This window comes from Mustela erminea, chromosome 6 (assembly GCF_009829155.1).
Source record: "Mustela erminea isolate mMusErm1 chromosome 6, mMusErm1.Pri, whole genome shotgun sequence".
Classification (NCBI taxonomy): Eukaryota; Metazoa; Chordata; class Mammalia; order Carnivora; family Mustelidae; genus Mustela; species Mustela erminea.
Window position 1 is genome coordinate 103,968,748 of NC_045619.1, and position 17,986 is coordinate 103,986,733.

The following is a 17,986-nucleotide window of genomic DNA, read 5'->3' on the forward strand; positions in this document are numbered from 1 at the left end:
TCAAAAGAAAGCTAGAGGGCAAGACTGATATTGGACAAAATAGACTGAAACAAAGACTGTAGTAAGAGACAAAGAAAAATACTATATAATAATAAACAGAAAAACCCAACAAGAAGATAAAACTATTGTAAATATTTATACATCCAACAAGGGAGCATACAAATACATAAATGAATTAATAACAAACACAAAGGCAGTAATTGATAGGAATACAATAATGGTTGGGAACTTTAATATCCCACTTACATCAACAGATCATCTAAACAAAATCAACAAGGAAGCAGTGGCTTTAAATGACACACTGGACCAACTGGATTTAACAGACAGATATATTCACAGCATTTTATCCTAAAACAGCAGACTACACATCCTTTTCAAGTGTACATGGAACACTCTCCAGAACAGAGCACATTATTAGGGCACAAAACAAGTCTCAACAAATTCAGAAAGACCAAAGTCCCACCATGTATCTTTTCTAACCACAACAGTATGAAACTAGAAATCAACCACAAGAAAAAATCTGGAAAGAGCACAAATACATGCTCTTTCACATGTTTAAAAGGCACACTACTAAATAATGAGTGAGTCAACCAAGAAATTAAAGAGGAAACCAAAACAGACATGGAGACAAATTAAAATGAAAACACAAGGGTCCACAATTTTTCCCAAGATTTTCCTTTGGGCTGCAGCAAAATCTATCCTAAGACGGAAGTTTATAGAAACACAGGCCTACCTCAAGAAGCAAGAAAAATCTCAAATAAACAACCTAAATTACACCTAAAGGGGCTCGAAAAAGAACAAAACCTAAAACCAGCAGAAGGAAGGAAATTATAATAAACAGCAGAAATAAATGAAGTAGAAACTAAAAGAAGAATAAAACAGATCAATGAAACCAAGAGCTGATTCTTTGAAAAGATCAATAAAACTGATAAACCTTTAGTCAGACTCCTTCAAAAATAATAATAAGGAGAGGACTAAAAAAGATCCACTGACCAAAAAACCCCAAACCAATTAAAAAAAAGAAAGAAAGAAAAAACCCACAACAACAAAAACACCCTGACCATATAGGTGTGGGTCTACTTCAGGTCCCTCAATTGAGGATCTTCATTGTATTCTTTAACGATTTATTTAATTGAAGCGGGGGGGGGGGGGAGCGCGAGCGTGCATGAGTGCACACAAGTGGGGGAAAGGGCAGACAGAGAGAATCTCAAGCAGACTCCCTTCTCAATCATGGGGCTCAATCCCACAACCCATGGATCATGACCTGAACCCAAATCACGAGTTAGACACTTAACAACTGAGCCACCCAGGTATCGCCATTTTTCCATTTTTAGTCTTGTTTCTTAATTTGGGGATGTTGTTTCTCTATTTCAAATTTCTATGACTTCATGTTCACTGACCTCTTCTTTAACAGTATCTAACCTGCTAGTAATTCCCTCCTGTCAAATTTTCATTTCAGAATATTGTATTTTGATCTCAAGAAGATGAATTTGGTTCTTTTGTATCTTTATTTCTTTCCTCATTATGTTCCTCTGAGCACAGATCAGCCTCACTGTTAAGGTGTGATTTGGTTCTTTCTGTATCTTCTATTTCTTTCCTCATTGTGTTCCTCTGAGCACAGATCAGCCTCACTATTAAGGTGTGATTTTTCTGAAGTTTCCATTGCATGTTTGATATATTTAACAAAATCTCTCCACTCTGGATGGTAGCAACTCAAATGATTCCTAACCTGTGGGAGTTCTTGACATTGTCTGGCTTTTGGCTCCCCAGCAACTGTTCTCTCCCATAGTTGTTTTACACCTGGCCTCATGCAATTTCACCTATGCACATGCAGACTCTAGTCCACTAAGGATTTTAGGGTTTCTCTATCCATATTTCTAGAGTTCTTTCTCTGTGTAGCTCCCTCTTCCAACACTCTGACCCACAATCTTTAGTTATTTAATCTCCCCAAATCCCAAGTGCTGTCTTCTCAACTCACTGAGGCCACTGGCTCTATCTGGCTTCTCCTACCAGCATCGGAAAGTTGCATCAGGTGGAAGACCAGGACAATCCAAGGCTCACCTCATTTGTTTCACTTCATTTGGGGATCACAGGCCCACATTGTCTGAAGTCCAATGTCTGTAAACAGCTGTTCCACAAATTTTGTTCTGTTTCACTAGTGGCTTATATGCAGGCAGACTATACTCCAAGCCTTTTATTCCCTCATGGGGAATTATTCCCTCCATGGAGTCTTTAGAAATATATTTGGTTCCTTTTTAATTCTCTGGGGTCATTTATATAGTAAACTCTACTAATCTGTTCCCTAAAGATATTTCAAACATGTCTTTTATTTCTTTACAGTAACATAGTTGTTTTCTTTTTTAACTGTGTCTAGATTCCAATATTTGATGTCTTTGTGGGTTAAATTCTCCTGTCTGGTATTTCTGCTGGGTCTCTCTCATAAGCCTTCTTTGTTTTTGTAAAGATACTTTGTTAGACATCTTCCCCAAGCTACTTTAATTTAAAGATTACCAAAATAAAATAAAGTACAAAAGTAAAGTGAAGAGAAAGAAGTTCTGTTGGTGGGGAAGGAGAGGACTGGGGATGGTATCTGCTTGTGACTGAATTTCCTACAGATTCTGGAAGCAGTTTTTAAGGTTATAACTGTTGAGACTCTTGACTCATCAATCTTAACCTTGACTTTAAACTTACCTGCTTCGTCCTCATGAGGTCACTGGAGAAAACATGAGTAAACTTCACATTATTAAGAAATATACCAGCAGCAGCTGCTTGTTTAAATCCAGTTTCTGAAAGAGGCTCATCTACTCCTTGTCCTGTGGTAGTCAGAGAAGGAATAAGAACACTCAAATGTAAATATAACCGATGCAAATAAATCACATGTAAGAAAATATAAATAGAATTTATCTACATTTTATTAAAAGATTTCCTTGGGTACCCTTCTATATAATTTTTCAGAGAACCAAAAAAGGAAGTAAAATTAAGCTATAATCCTATAAAGGCTCAGGTATTCAAATGTTTCCCAAAAGAATGTCTGCCTAATGGTAATCAGATGATGATGAGAATATTCATTTGTCTCCAGCTCCCCTCTCTCGTGTCTGTCCATCCCCTCATTAGCTGTATTTTATTAATGCTGGCTCTGATCTTATGTTCTTAACCCAGGTGCTGCATTTGAAAGGCAGGATCCTCACCTAAATAGTTTCCCTTCTTTACCTCCACTGCCCAAATGCTCAATATTGTATTATTGCCCCTCACTCTTGCTCCCTTCCTCCTTCCTTCCTTTTCCTTAACAACAACAACAACAACAACAACAACAACAACAACAACAACTTTGGAACCTTCCTTTTTAGGAGAAGGGCTAAAGGGCCCTTCTACTGCAAAAGAACTAAATGGTTGTGTTTGTGTATGTGTGTGTTTTCTGCTCACAGGGTCTAAGGAAAATCTCTAAGAGGAAATGCAAAGCAACCAAAATACCCTAAGTTGAAATCTGAATATTAACATTAAAAATATGGAGTTGCCAGGATATCAGCACAAGCAAGGGAGCAGCTGGGGGAGGGAGACTACTGCGTGGCACAGCAAGGTGGGGAGGACTGAACTCAGCATTCCTGGAAGCCAGAGATCCTCCATGGAAACTACTATAGTTTCAGGTCAATAGTATATATTAAAATCCAATGCCAATTCGCTTCAGAGCAAATCTGACTGAATAATGGCTAACAAGTTTTCTACTAAGAGCAGATAATAGTTCAGTCATTAACTTAACATATAAGAAAATAATCCATCATGAATGAAAGTCAGCAGAAACAACAAAAAGAAGATTCAGAATCAATACTTCAGACATTGAAATCAGCAGATACAGACTCCAAACTGTAAATAAAATATAAGGATGGAATCCCAAATATTAGTAATTAACAAGAAACCATCAAAAATAACCAGGGAGCTTTCTAAAAGAACCAGATGGATCTTTTAATAATGAAAAATATTATGAATTGCTGAGGAGGGAAATAATCCCTCAGGGAATAAAGGCAGATTCAATCACAGAAAGGCTCAATGAACTCAAAGACAGGGCTGAGGTATTACCCCACATGAAGCACAAAGGAGATAAAACACATCTCACTTCTATTAGAGACATGAACGACAGAATGATATTCCCTAGCATATATCTGACTGGAACTCCAGAAAGAAGAAAGAAAATGGAAGAGAGAAAATATGAAGAGATAATGGCTGAGAATTTTCCAGAAATGATGGAAAACATGAATCTACAGATAAAGAAAACACCAAGCAGATAAATTAAAAGAAAAAAAAAATCCATCCTAGATATATTAAGGGAAACTACAGAATACTAAAATCAAACAAAAGATTTTAAAAGTAGATGCAGAGAAAGACTGATTGCCTACCATGGAGTAAGATTTGGCTGAGAGAAGACTTCTTAACAGGAGCAATGGAAGCCAAAGAAACAGCACAACAGTATCTTCCAAATGCTAAGAGAACTGTCAGTCTAAATTGTCTAGGCTAAAGAAGGTTGAATAGAATAGAAATAGAATTGTTTGGAATAAAAACAATTAAAACTATCTTTACCAGCAACTAACTGCCTAGGGGACCTTTCAAAGAAGACACTTCAGGAATGAAGGTCTGAGATGGAAAAGAAATGAGGAGGAGAGAAACCGGTGAATATATTTGTAAATGTAAACAAACATTGTCTAAATAACAAAGCAAATAATAATGCTTATGTCCTATGGTTTTAAAAGGATAGGACTAAGATACTAAGCAACATTCATATAAGTTCCTTGTATTTTGGGGGGAAAGGAGATAATTGATACTATACTTCATTAGATATGAATGGTAAAAATTTAAAGGTAACCATTGAAAGAATGGAAATAGTTTATCATTCCGAAGCCGGTAGGAAAAGGGTGGGGGAACAGAACCAAAATCAGCTCCATAGTATTTATGAGGTGACACTTAAGACATCGGCACCCAGAAAGGTTGAAAGGAAAGCAAGAGAAAAACATATACCAGGCAAATTCCAAGCCCAAAACAGCCGGAGAAGCTATATTATACTCAGAAATGCAAGACTTTATGATGAAAGTCTTAGGATCGGAGGATATTATAAATAATCAATGACCCAATTCACTGGGAAGACAGAACAATGTTTAAGTTTGTGTATGTGCCTAATAAAATATACTCAACTGTATCAGAGCAGAACACATAAAACACAAATTGACAGAATGTCAGGTACTAAACTATAAGCTGGCCATCCCCATGGCAAATCCCACATCTCATCCATAAACTGGTATTTCGGTCATGCAGGCAAATCAGTAAATTTACAAAATTAGCAAAACGTAGAAGATCTGAACAACAAAACAGAGGTTGATTATTTGACCTATAACTCCAAACCCAATAATCAGAAAACATAGCTTGTTCTCAAGCACACAATGGTAGATGCATAAACACTGAGCATGTTAACAGATTTCAAAGCGGATCATCAAATAAGCCATCTTGTCAGAATACAAAATGTAACTGGAAGCCAATCATATAAGATGAAGAGCAGAAACAAAAAGTCCAGTCATCCAGAAATGTAAAAAACAGTTCTAAACAATTCATGGGTCACTGAAGAAATCATAGTGGGAATTTAAGACACCTGGTGCTGAATACCTATGAAATGACTACATATCAACACTGTAGTTGTGCAATAAAAATGGCACTTGGAAATATATAAGGTTTGAATGTTTTAACTTAAAGAACTAATAAACATCTAACTGACAGAGGTAGGGAATGTACACAAAACAAATAGCAAAACCAGGTGAGACCACAAAAATTTGTATTGCTGCTCCACTGTCGGTGTCTAATGAAATGAGACAGGTGAGCAGTACTAAAAGACAGGGTGATGAGGCACAGGAAGTACAGAGGCTAATTTGGGTGGGGTACATGTCACTGGAAAACAAAGGTTCATTTAATTATCAGACTAGTTTTCAGAAGAGGGAGTGGGGCATGAAAATCAGGTTCTGAAACTCCAGATGTCCCTAAGCAAAAAAATTAAAAATAAACGCTTTTATAATCACAGCACAGAAATAGCCTGTCTGGCTGACAGTTTACCCAAGATATTCTTTAAAAGCTAGCCTTGCTGGATCATAGGGAGATTAAAAGTTCTGAACCCAAATTAGCAGAACAAGGGAGGAAGAATCTGTTCAGAATAAAGTAAGAATCCCACGTGAGAATAGGAATTCTCTTTTTAAAACCTCTTCTTTGTTATTACTAAAAATAATATAACTATCTTAGCTGAAAAATACCATTAACACCAGCCAGCAACTATCATGTTTCCAAATATGAAATCATTTTAAGTTACAACAGTTATATTTTAAGACCACTAGACTCAACATAACTCCTGAATCAGCTGACTGGGCACTTGAAGCTACCTATAAACAACATGGAATCCTGTTCTTTACATTCAGTTCACTTAAGAGACTTATTCCTCTTGGTGACCATCTGCTCTGATCATATTTCCATGCTTATGACACTTTCTCTAAAGCTGTTCACAATACAGAGCTGCCCCCGGTCTACCCTCCCCGACCCAATCTGATTAACTCACACATCACATTAACACTAAAGGAAAAAGCTAAGAGTATACTAACCTTGAATTATTTTCTCCTTGTTTAATCTTGTTTCACCACTAAAATAGAGAGGGGGGGGAACTTTTGTTACCAAATTATGTTATTTTTGAAATGAGAAAAAAAAATCAATGAAATGATACAAACCATCAATGTAATGATATTCACAAAGGTAGCTTTTGAACTCTGTAGCATACTTTTTTTTTTTTTAGATTTTATTTATTTGACAAAGTGAGAGAGAGAGAGATCACAAATAGGCAGAGAGGAAGGCAGAGAGAGAGGGGGAAGCAGGCTCCCTGTTGAGAAAAGAGCCTGATTCAGGGCTCTATCCCAGGACCCTGAGATCATGACCGGAGCCAAAGGCAGAGGCTTAACCCACTGAGCCACCCAGGTGCCCCTGTAGCATACTTTATAATCTAACCTGTAAACACGTGTTCTAAACTGCTATTTGCAATTGTCTAATGATTTAGTTGATGAGCCAAGAATTTCATACTGTCACAAATTAAAATGTTTAGATCATGAATCTAATCATAAGTAAACTGTAAGAAGAAAATTCTATTAAAATACATATGTAATTTTTATTAAATAATCTTGTGAAAATAAATACATTGACTAAAATTCTTTTTACAAGCACAAGGAAACTGTGAGTCCGTCTGTTGCCGGACTGAATAAGCAAGAGCCAGGGAACCTGAATTTAGTAGGAAAGAAGTCCACAGGCCTTCAGATGTCCTGGCTTCTCCTAGTTCCTAGATCTCAAGCTGTTCTTTCTCATAATGCTGACAACTATCTTGCAGACCATGCTGAAAAACTGAGGTTTGGGGACTGTGGTTTGAGAAATTTAAAAGCCAAACCAATTCAATCCTGAGGTTACCAGAAGAGAGAACAGAGTGGGAACTTTATCACAAAATAACCATGATTTGAAGCTGGAGGGGTAAGAAAGTGGAGGGGGCTGTGCTACCTGGACCAGACCAGAGACAGCAGGGTATTCCTACAACAAAAGCAATCAAATACATGAAAAGCTATCAAGAACTGAGTGGAAAATTCTTTGAGGCCTTTCTATGTGCTAAGTAGAGCACCAGGCACTGGAAATGGAGACACGAAGGACGGGTGGCAGACTGGGAGAAAGGAGCTGGTTTGTTCTGCATGGACACTGGACAAAGAATTGGAAATGGAAGGTAGAAATAGTGAATGGGTTTCTTCAGATCAAGTTGTTTCCTCATTTGGTATCAAATGCCCACTATTTATATGATTCTGTGTCAATGAGAGGTGAAAACCCTTTAAAGTAAACTTCACTGCCACCTAGCCGGCTAAGGAACAAAACTGCTTTGGCTCTATCCTTAGTGGCTCGGTTAGGCTTGGGTGCCTCTATTCTTAGTCTGTAAAATGGGGACAACAATAGCCCTATTGAAACAGGACTCTTGGGGCACCTGGGTGGCCCTGTCAGTGAAGTGTCTCAGGGCTGTGGGATTGAGCCCACGCTAGGGGTGCACTCAGGCGCGGGGTGGGATGTCTGTTTGAGATCCTCTCTCTCCCTCTGCCCCTCACTGCCCTCCTCACCTGTGTGCATGCTCTGTCTCTCTCTAAAAATACATAAATCTTTAAATAGGACTCTTTGGGTAACTGAATGAATACAGGCCAGGCAAACTGTATTGCGGATAAAGGGTTTCAACACCGCTCAGCTTTTAGTAAGCACTCAATAGTTCTGTTTATAGGTCGCTCTTGGTTGGACAGAGCTACCCAGAAATCAAAGAGTCAACTTAGTGCATTTTAAATCCTGTAAAAATTGTGAAATAAACCATAGAAACAAATAACATACCATAAAGCCAACATTCAGGTGACCCCAGCCAAGGTAACAGATCACCGCCAGCCTCCTAGACCTTGTCTCTTTCTGATCACAATGTGCTCCCACCCCCAGTGGATCCACAACATGGACATTTAGATGCCCACTGGCTTCGCCTTTCTCCATGGCTTTCCCACCCATGTATAGCACAGATTAGTTCCCCCTCCCTGAACCTTATAATGAATTGCTTCTGTGTTGCTTCTGTTCTTTAACATTGTTTGCGAGATGCATCAGTGTTGCTGAGGGTGGCTACTTACCTTCTCAAGATTGTATAACGTGCTTAAGAGTTTACCACAATGTATTTATATGTTCTATTCTTGATATCTACATTGTTTCCAGTTTAGAGCTAAGCTGCTATGAATATCCTTGTAGAGAGTGCCTCAAATTCTCTAGGGCCTCTGGATCAGCATCACTGATACTGCGGGAAGGCTTTGGAAATGCAAATTCTCAGCCCCACCCCAGACCCCTGAATCAGAAACTCAGGGGTTGGGGTCCAGTTAATCTGTGCTTTAATAAAGCCACCTGGTGATTCTGATGCACATTCATGTTCGAGAAACACTCGAGGAATGACAAATGACTCTTTTTATAAGCAGTTTTATGGGAATTCGGTCACACATGTGTTCGTATGTTGTTTATGACTTCTTTCACACTATACTGGGGGAATTGAGAGTGCACGGCTTATAAAGCCTAAACTACTTCCTACCCTTTAAATAAAAGTTTGCTAACCCACACCTAGTGATAGAGGCCTAGCATTAGACTTGCTGAGCCACAGAGTATGCAAACATTCGGCTTTATTAGATGTTACTGCAGTGGTCATAGCAATTTACATGCCCCAGCAGTGTTCCACATCCTCTCCAACATTTAGCAAGGTCAGAGTTTCCCATTTATGCGAATCTGGCACTAGAACAGTTTATCTCAGTTTGATCCGAATTTGTATTTCCCTGATTACTGTGAAGGCTCATCCCCCTTGCTCTGTTTAAAAAAAAAAAAAAAAAAAAAAAGCACTAGTTAAAAGAACAAAACAAAAGCCCTCACACGGGATTGATTTACCTAGATCTAGAGAGGAACACCATCAGACCTGAGAGTCAGAATCACAAACCCAGGCCTCAACCTGGAACTCTGTCCCTTGTTTACAGAAATAGTTGTTGGCCAACCTCTGCTTACAGCAGTGGTTCTCAAACTGGAGGGTCTTATCAAAATCCCCTGGAGGGCTTATTAAAACATAGACTGCTGGACCTGGCCAATACGTTCTGGTTCTTCAAGACCCAACACAGAGAGCCAGCCCTCTGTGGGAGTCTTTCCTTCCCAGTGCATTTGCCCACCTACCTATCCCATTTAACACCCACAATGTTACACTTCACTTCCATTTTACCCAGCACCACTATTATAAGTTACCACCTGTATGCTAATTCACTTTTTCAGTTGTGTGTCTATCTGGCTCCAGCTCCTTAAAGGCACAGCCAGAGGTTGCCTCACCCTAACGTGCCCATTACCTGGAGAAAACCCTGGGAAATAATAGAACCCCAGTGTATGCACTGTGCCGATGGGAGGCCATGGAAGTACCTACCCAAGTAACAAATCTGTTTGCCCTTTGATCCAGCAACCCCATAACTGGGAATATCTGCATTCATCCATATTTAAAACAATTACCAGTCACAATATCCTTTCTAATAGCAAAAGATGCTAAATAACCTAAATGTCCATTAATAGGGAACTGATCGCATTAACAAATAGATAGTGGTGTAGCTACACAATGGAATACTATGTAACTGTGTCCCCTAAAAAGAGAGTGATTTATGTAAAGACATGGAAAAATCTCCAAAATATAATAAAGGGAAAAATCAAGGTGCAGGATAATATTTTAAAATGTTACCTTTTTAGAAGGGTGGGAAATAAGAATAAACATTTGGACTTGCACAAAAGAAAACACTGGAAGGATACATAAGAAACTAATAAATATGATCATTGAAGGGATGAGAGGAGAAGAGGTTAAGACCAGGGAAAACTGTTTTGATTTCAAAATATGTGGATGTAGCTTTAAAAAAAATATACGACAGGGGTGCCTGGGTGCCTCAGTTGGTTAAGCGTCTGCCTTGGATTCAGGTCATGATCACCAGGCCCTGGGATAGAGCCCCATGTTGGGCTCCCTGCTCAGCGGGGAGCTTGCTTCTCCTTCCCCTGTTCATGCTCTCTCTTGCTATCTCTCTCTCTCACATAAATAACATCCTTTTAAAAAGATGTATAACAAATAAATTCATTTTCTCAGAACTACTTAGCACTGATTTGCCACTATTATCATTATTGTAGTTAATATTAATGTCTTATACTCTAAAATTTATTCAGAATCATACAAATTAGATGTGAAAAAGGACATTAATCTCTACCATTTAGACAGATAAAGCATCCAGGGTGAGGATTAGAAATTGTCATTTCTAATACAGAAAATAGTTCCCAAACATTGGGTGCACTTTGTGTGTCAGCCTCATAATCTTGCTGAGATCAATAATAAAAGAACTGCTGTTAAATACAAGTAATGTCGTCTTTAGACATTAGCTTTGTAGCCAATTCAATCTCCAGCAAAATTCAAAGAACCTTCCCTATATCATGTTTACTTCTATACAGGAACCTCAAAAGCTTCTGCCTACTTTATTGCCTACTTTATGCTCTCCTGCTCATTTTATAAATTTATAATCAAGGATGAGGAGAAATTTAATAATTTTTTAAAGATTTTATTTATTTGACAGAGAGAGAGAGACAGAGAGAGAGAGAGGAATCACAAGCAGAGGGTGTGGGAGAGGGAGAAGCAGGCTTCCCTCCAACGAGCCTGATGCAGGGCTCGATCCCAGGACCCTGGGATCATGACCTGGGCCAAAGGTAGACGCTTAACAACTGAGCCACCCAGGCACCAGAAATGTAATAATTTTGCCAGTGCAGGCTGTTACAAATACAAATTCAACAGATCAGAACTTCTTGTATGCTTGCTAAAAAGATAGCTCACAATTTTAGTTTAAACTCAATAGCTGATTTGGTAAGATGCAGAATAACATAAAAGATTCTCTCTCTCTCTCTTTTTTTTTAAGTTTTTTTTATTTATTTGACAGACAAGTAGGCAGAGAGACAGGCAGAGAGAGAGAGAGGAGAAAGCAGGCTCCCAGCAGAGCAGAGAGCCCGACTCAGGACTTGATCCCAGGACCCTGGGATCATGACCTGAACTGAAGGCAGAGGCTTTAACCCACTGAGCCACCCAGGAGCCCCAATATAAAAGATTCTATTATCAAAATGTTATACTATAAAAAAATGGAATACCAGTACTCCGACAGTTTTCTAATGGTACTGCCACACCATCTAACTATTTTTGACAAAGGGAGAAAAAAATAGCAATGATATAATGAAGGATTTTATTTAGCTATAAGTCAATAGATACTGCTGCCAACATTATTATATTATTAACAATTGCTGGCATTCTGCTGGACATTTTTTGCCTTGAAATCCCTTTATAAATATTACAGAGTGGGAAACCTAGAAATAGATTTTTCCCCCCAAACTTTCATAAATATTTAGTTTTACAGCTTTTATCAGCTTTATCAAGAGGTTTATATAAATCCTTAAGGCAAATGTTTAAAAGTTTGTTTTGGGAGTAGGAAAGAAAAGTAGGTGGCTAAAATAGTTTTACTATTAATCTACTTCCCTTAACCAAAGTTTGGCTTGTGATAGTGGTAGAGAAAGTAGAGGAAGCCGAAAGGTCAGAGGGATATATTTTGAAGGAGTCAGGAATAACACTACTCATTTTCAAAATCTGCGGTGTGATCCATTTCCAAAGCAGAACACCCGACTCTGCAAGAATCCAAATGCTTATGCCAAGAAGTTGAGTCTTATGACCAGCCATTTATAGGCCCTCCAAATATGCATCATTCCTTTTGTAGGTTATTACACTGTTCTTCACTTCGAAAGGTATTGTATTTTGTTAGCTCTGGTTTATAGGCTATGGGATTTCTATAGGAGTCATTTCTAAAACTTAATTTCCCAATCATATCCCTGTAAAGAATTCAAATTCAATCAAAAACTACTGTTTGCCACAAGACGGAGATAAATCATAAGAAATTAATAGAGTTGGGGGCATGGTTTCAAAATAGTATGCTTTAGCATACATGGAAACGCAAAGCCTCACCTGATATTTAATCATGAATAAAGCTTTATCCTAATTCCTCTCTGTCTCTTTATCCTAATTTCCCCTCTGTCTCTGCCTGCTTGTGATCTCTGTCTGTCAAATAAATACAGCTAGGACTACCTTCTTTATAAACAAAAACACATCATGAGTTGGGTATGTTACATTTTTTCCCCACAACCTATCTAGTGAGAGTCTCTGTGTTATTAGCTCTTGAAATCTTCCATATTTTCGAATGAATTATTTGATAGAGAGGAATTATCCCAATTGATCAACTGTATTCTCAGAAAACAAATACCACAGTAACAAAACAATCACAAAGATGTTTATAAAAGTTTACAGGTGACCTAGCATTTACTATACTTGCTTTATTAACGACCAGAACAATTATTGGCATTCAACAAAAAGTAACTGCCAATAGAGATAGCGTTATAGAAAAAAAAAAAAAAAAAGGGAGGGGGGTGGGGTTATGGACATTGGGGAGGGTATGTGCTATGGTGAGTGCTGTGAAGTGTGTAAACCTGGCGATTCACAGACCTGTACCCCTGGGGATAAAAATACATTATATGTTTATTAAAAAAAAAAAGAAGAAGAAAAGAAAGAAACAGTTTTGCTATCAATAACTTTACTAATCACCTTTAAGTCAATAAAAGTAAATTTAATTGGGGTGCCTGAGTGGCTCAGTGGGTTAAAGCCTTTGCCTTAGGCTCAGGTCATGATCCCAGGGTCCTGGGATCGAGTCCTGCATCAGGCTTTCTGCTCAGTGGGGAGCCTGCTTTCCCCTCTGTCTCTGCCTGCTTCTCTGCCTGCTTGTGATCTCTGTCTGTCAAATAAATAAATAAAGTATTTTTTAAAAAAGTAAATTTAATTTAGTTTGTAAAAAAATTTTTTAAGTTTTAAGAGCTAGCTAAAAATGGAAGTGAAGGGACTCCTGGGTGGCTCAGTCAGTTGAGTGGCTGCCTTTGGCTCAGGTCATGATCCCAGCATCCTGGGTTGGAGCCCCGCATCAGGCTCCTTGCTCGGCAGAGAGCCTACTTCTCCCTCTGCCTCTGCTTGCCTCTCCCCCTGCTTGTGCACGCTTCCTCTCCCTCTCTCGCTCTCTCTCTGACAAATAAATAAAATCTTAAAAAAAAAAAAAAGCAAATAAAAAAATAAAAATGGAAGTGAAATGGGATGGCTTTGTAGGCAACTAATTGCAAACACACACAAATAATATTTCAAGGGAACTTTTAATGGGTTTTTAATTTTAATGTTTTAATGGGTTGTATAGGTGATAGAAATGCCAACCTACATATTTTGGGGTTTTCAACAATGCTGTGCTACAAGATCATAAGAGGTTACAGTTAAATAATATTAAAAGACTCCAAGTTTGGAATCTTGGATATTCTATTCCAAAAATGATACATACCCGTAAGTATAATGAAGAAAAACACATTATGTAGTAACAGTACAACATTCATGAAGGATTTGGTTGAACTTAAAAAGACTGCATTTCAAAAGTCTTCTTGCATTATCTGAAGGTATTTTTCAATAAAATTAACCATCTCTTAAAAAATACTGATCATGCCATCAGTTTCAAAGCACTTGACTATCTTAGTTATACAGAATCAGGTCATGGAAAAGGTTAGTGCTATTCCCAATATTATGCTAAATGACCCAATCTTCTGGATTCCAATAAGAGTCATCATATTTAACTATGGTGACTATTATTAGCCAAGTTTGAAATCGTTTCTTTCCCTGAAAGAATCTTCAATTCTTAGTTTGGAGGACTCAGAAGGGAAAAGAGGAATGATCCAAACAGAGTTAACCATAACCTTACCAATTATTTCAAAACTTTTAATTCCACTTTCCCACTTTCCCACAAATAAAACAGAACAAACTATTCATATCACTTTTCCCAATTATATTAGCAGAAATAAAAAGTAGTCACGAAAATGGCTGGTGATATTCCAGCAAAAAAAAAATATATATATATATATATATATATATTTTTTTTTTTTGACAGAAATCACAAGTAGGCAGAGAGGCAGGCAGAGAGAGATGGGGAAGCAGGCTCCCCACTGAACAGAGCCCGGTGCGAGGCTCAATCCCAGGACCCTGGGATCATGACCCGAGCCGAAGGCAGAGGCTTTAACCCAATGATCCACCCAGGTGCCCCTCCAGCAATCTACAAATACTGGGTTTTAACTCAATAAAACAGGAGGCAGAAGAGTACAGTGGTTGAGAGACTGGGCTGCAGAGTCATGCTCCTTTGGTTCAAATCGCAGCCCCCCATCTAGCCAGGTAACAAGTTACAGGCCCTCAGCATCTGTTCCCTCACCTGCTAACTGAGCAGTTCTAACCTCACTGGATTGTTGTCGGAACTTAATTACAGTGGCACATAGTAATTTATAAAGACTCACTTCTGAATTGATTCTTCATAGGATATCTTTAAGGAATCAATTTTTAAAACGAAGGCCCTTTTAAGAACAGGAAGAGACAAAATCCAGATTCATGTAAGTACTGCCCAACAAGAATCTAATTAGACAGCACCTTACTTTTCAAGGGACGGTGTAATTTAGATTTCCTACAACTTTGGAGCTTCACTTACAAGTCAGGCACGGTGCTGCCTGAGTTAAGGCATCCAAAAAGTGCAGTAACACTGGAAAAGGAGGGCTCTATTTCCTGCTCTGCTACCAGTAAGTTATATGGAGTTAAGTAGGTCATAAAATGGTCATAAAGCGTGCTATAAAATGGAAGGGTGGAGAAAGAAGAGACAGAGAAACCCGGTTTTTGGTTTAGTCATCAAAATCCTGTGAGTCCTAAAGGGAAAATTCTGCTCACTTCCAAGATTATTCTCCTATAAAGGAAGAACAGGGCCAAAAAAAAAAAAAAAAAAGATAGCAGTTAAAGTCAGCTTGACCAGGTTAAGTCCTATTAGTATTCTTCTGAGCTCCAGAACGTAAAAAGTGGTATCTTGTTTATCTGTATAGCCCAGTACACTGGCATGCAGTGTACAAAATTCTGGTCTGATAATAAAACTACACATAAATATGGAGGATTCACTACATTTTTATTAAAGATGTGTTAGGGAATTAGAAGTTATCTAATTCTTGAGATATATTGATTTCTTCCTCTCCTTGAGCTATACACTTTGCCTTTGCCTCGAGTTCTTACACTAGCCCAGTGAGGTCGGTATTATTGTCATTACTTCACTGAATGCATCAGGAGATTGAGGCTGCTCACGGAAGCCCTGGTTACAAGGCTCCTCCTAGCCAGAGCCCGGATTCTAACCCACGTCTATCTCGCTTGCAAAATCTGTGCTCTCAACCACCCTGGGCTGCACTCCCATCAACACTCGGCCAATCCGCGTTCAGAAGGGAAAAAGATAACAGACTTAAAGACATATCTGCCTTTCCCTCCACCCTATAATGCTACGATAAAAATATGTGTTCGGGGCGGTGCGGTCGGCTGAGACGGGGCGGAGGCCCCCTTCCTCTGCCAGCAATGTCATCTCCGGGGGGAGGAAGTAAATCTCGGATCTGTGCCTGCAGCTGCCCGGGCGAGCGAGGCGGGCAGCTGACGGGCAGAGAGAGGACAGCGGGAGGCGGCCGGCACAAACACATCAGCCTTGGGCGAGCCGTCCCGCAGACTCCGCAGACTCCGCCGCGCAGCAAAAAGCGGCGCCCAGAGAAGTCCGGGGACAGGGCTGTCCTCCTTCAGTTTACACTCCGCCGAGGGGCTGCGAGCCTCCGGACCTCAGTGCGCTCACCGGCAGTGCGGGACTCGGGCTACTTAGGACCCGCCTCCCTCGCTCGGCGGTGCTCCGGGGACGGGGGGTCCGCGGGAGACGGCCCTGGCGAAGACACCTCCGAGACAGCCGGGTCCAAGCCCGCCCCACGAGGGGACAGCAAGGGGGAGGGGCAACGGTCTGGTCGCCCAGTCCCGAACTCACTGACCAGAAGCGAGGCGGCACCCTGCAATACTCACTGCCGGACCACGGTCAGAGCGAAGCGCGTCATCTTCCTGGCGCCCGGAGGGACGGAAAGTAGTGGCCGCAGCTCGGCTCGCGGGCCCAGAACCCTCCCGCGCGCCGCTTCTCCGCACTGCGGGACAGCTCGCCCACACCACTTCCGCCAAGCCCCGCCGGCCGGCCGGCTCCGCCGCCATAGGCCGAGGCGGCCACTAACGTCATCCCCGTGGGGCCAATCAGGGGGACTTGAGGCCCACAGGCAGGCGGAGATTGGTGAGCGATGAGGCCCCGCCCAGGGCCGTAGCGCTTGCGCCCCTGCGCGCAGGCCTGTGATTGGCGCGCGGCAGGTGCGTGCGGGACCCGCCCCCGAGTCCGCAGTGGAGGCGATTCTTGCCCGGGCAAGTTTGGGTCGGGGAGGCTGGCGTGGAGGGTGGGGGGGTATAAGGGAATCAGCGCACGGTTTGGGGGTTGATTTCGTTTGAAGCTGTAACGCAGCTCGTAGTCCTACCTCAGGGCTGCACTGCTCCAGACACATTGGGTCCTGGGAGGTATTACTGTTAGCCCCTAACACGGGGCGTGTGGGGCCAGCAAGGCCTGGGGACTTGGACCCGCCCCGTTTGGGTCCCCGCGCGCCTCGGCGGACACACTCGTGCTGCAAACTTTGCTCAGATTTGTTTTGAGCGCGTTTCTAGACTAGGCCTCGTCTTCGGCCTGCTGAACCCGGTTTCACCGAAGACCCCTGCGGAACTAATTAACCGAGAATCCCCTCGCCCATCCTACGGGATCAAGTTCCTCTTCCTCCACCCGCGGTACTTAAAGGGGCTCCCCTTCCTCCGTCCTTGGTTTCAAATTCCTCTTCCCCCTTTCCTGGTCTAACCGACTTCCTCGGAGTCTCCGCGCCCTCCCTCACCCCGCCCCCTGGCTGTAGACCTCCACTGGTCTCCGCTGTATTTGGAGTTGAATTCAGTCTCTTCTCCCCTTGCAATAGCCTAAACCCCAGTTGCAGGGGACTTAAGTGAAGTCTTTTCCACCACCCGTCCTTTTTTAAAGAGCATCTGGCGAATAATGTTTTTTGTTTTTGTTTTTGTTTTAAATTTTTTATTTTTTATAAACATATATTTTTATCCCCAGGGGTACAGGTCTGTGAATCGCCAGGTTTACACACTTAACAGCACTCACCAAAGCACATACCCTCCTCAATGTCCATAACCCCACCCCCTTCTCCCAAACCCCCTCCCCCCCAGCAACCCTCAGTTTGTTTTGTGAGATTAAGAGTCACTTATGGTTTGTCTCCCTCCCAATTCCATCTTGTTTCATTGATTCTTCTCCTACCCACTTAAGCCCCCATGTTACATCACCACTTCCTCATATCAGGGAGATCATATGATAGTTGTCTTTCTCTGCTTGACTTATTTCGCTAAGCATGATAC

The 17,986-nt window shown here is 40.8% G+C and overlaps 1 protein-coding gene across 1 annotated transcript in view; it reads right to left on the reverse strand.

Annotated features, from left to right (window-relative positions):
• Window positions 1-16,742, reverse strand: part of TIGAR (TP53 induced glycolysis regulatory phosphatase) — a 29,376-nt gene extending 12,634 nt beyond the window's left edge. Inside the window, exons 1-3 of the mRNA XM_032349072.1 lie at window positions 16,574-16,742; window positions 6,624-6,661; window positions 2,692-2,813 (exon numbers count right to left, since the gene is read on the reverse strand). Coding sequence (XP_032204963.1) covers window positions 2,692-2,813; window positions 6,624-6,661; window positions 16,574-16,605 — 192 coding nt within the window. The 5' untranslated portion in view covers window positions 16,606-16,742. The remainder of the gene's footprint in view (window positions 1-2,691; window positions 2,814-6,623; window positions 6,662-16,573) is intronic.
• Window positions 16,743-17,986: the final 1,244 nt, after the last annotated feature.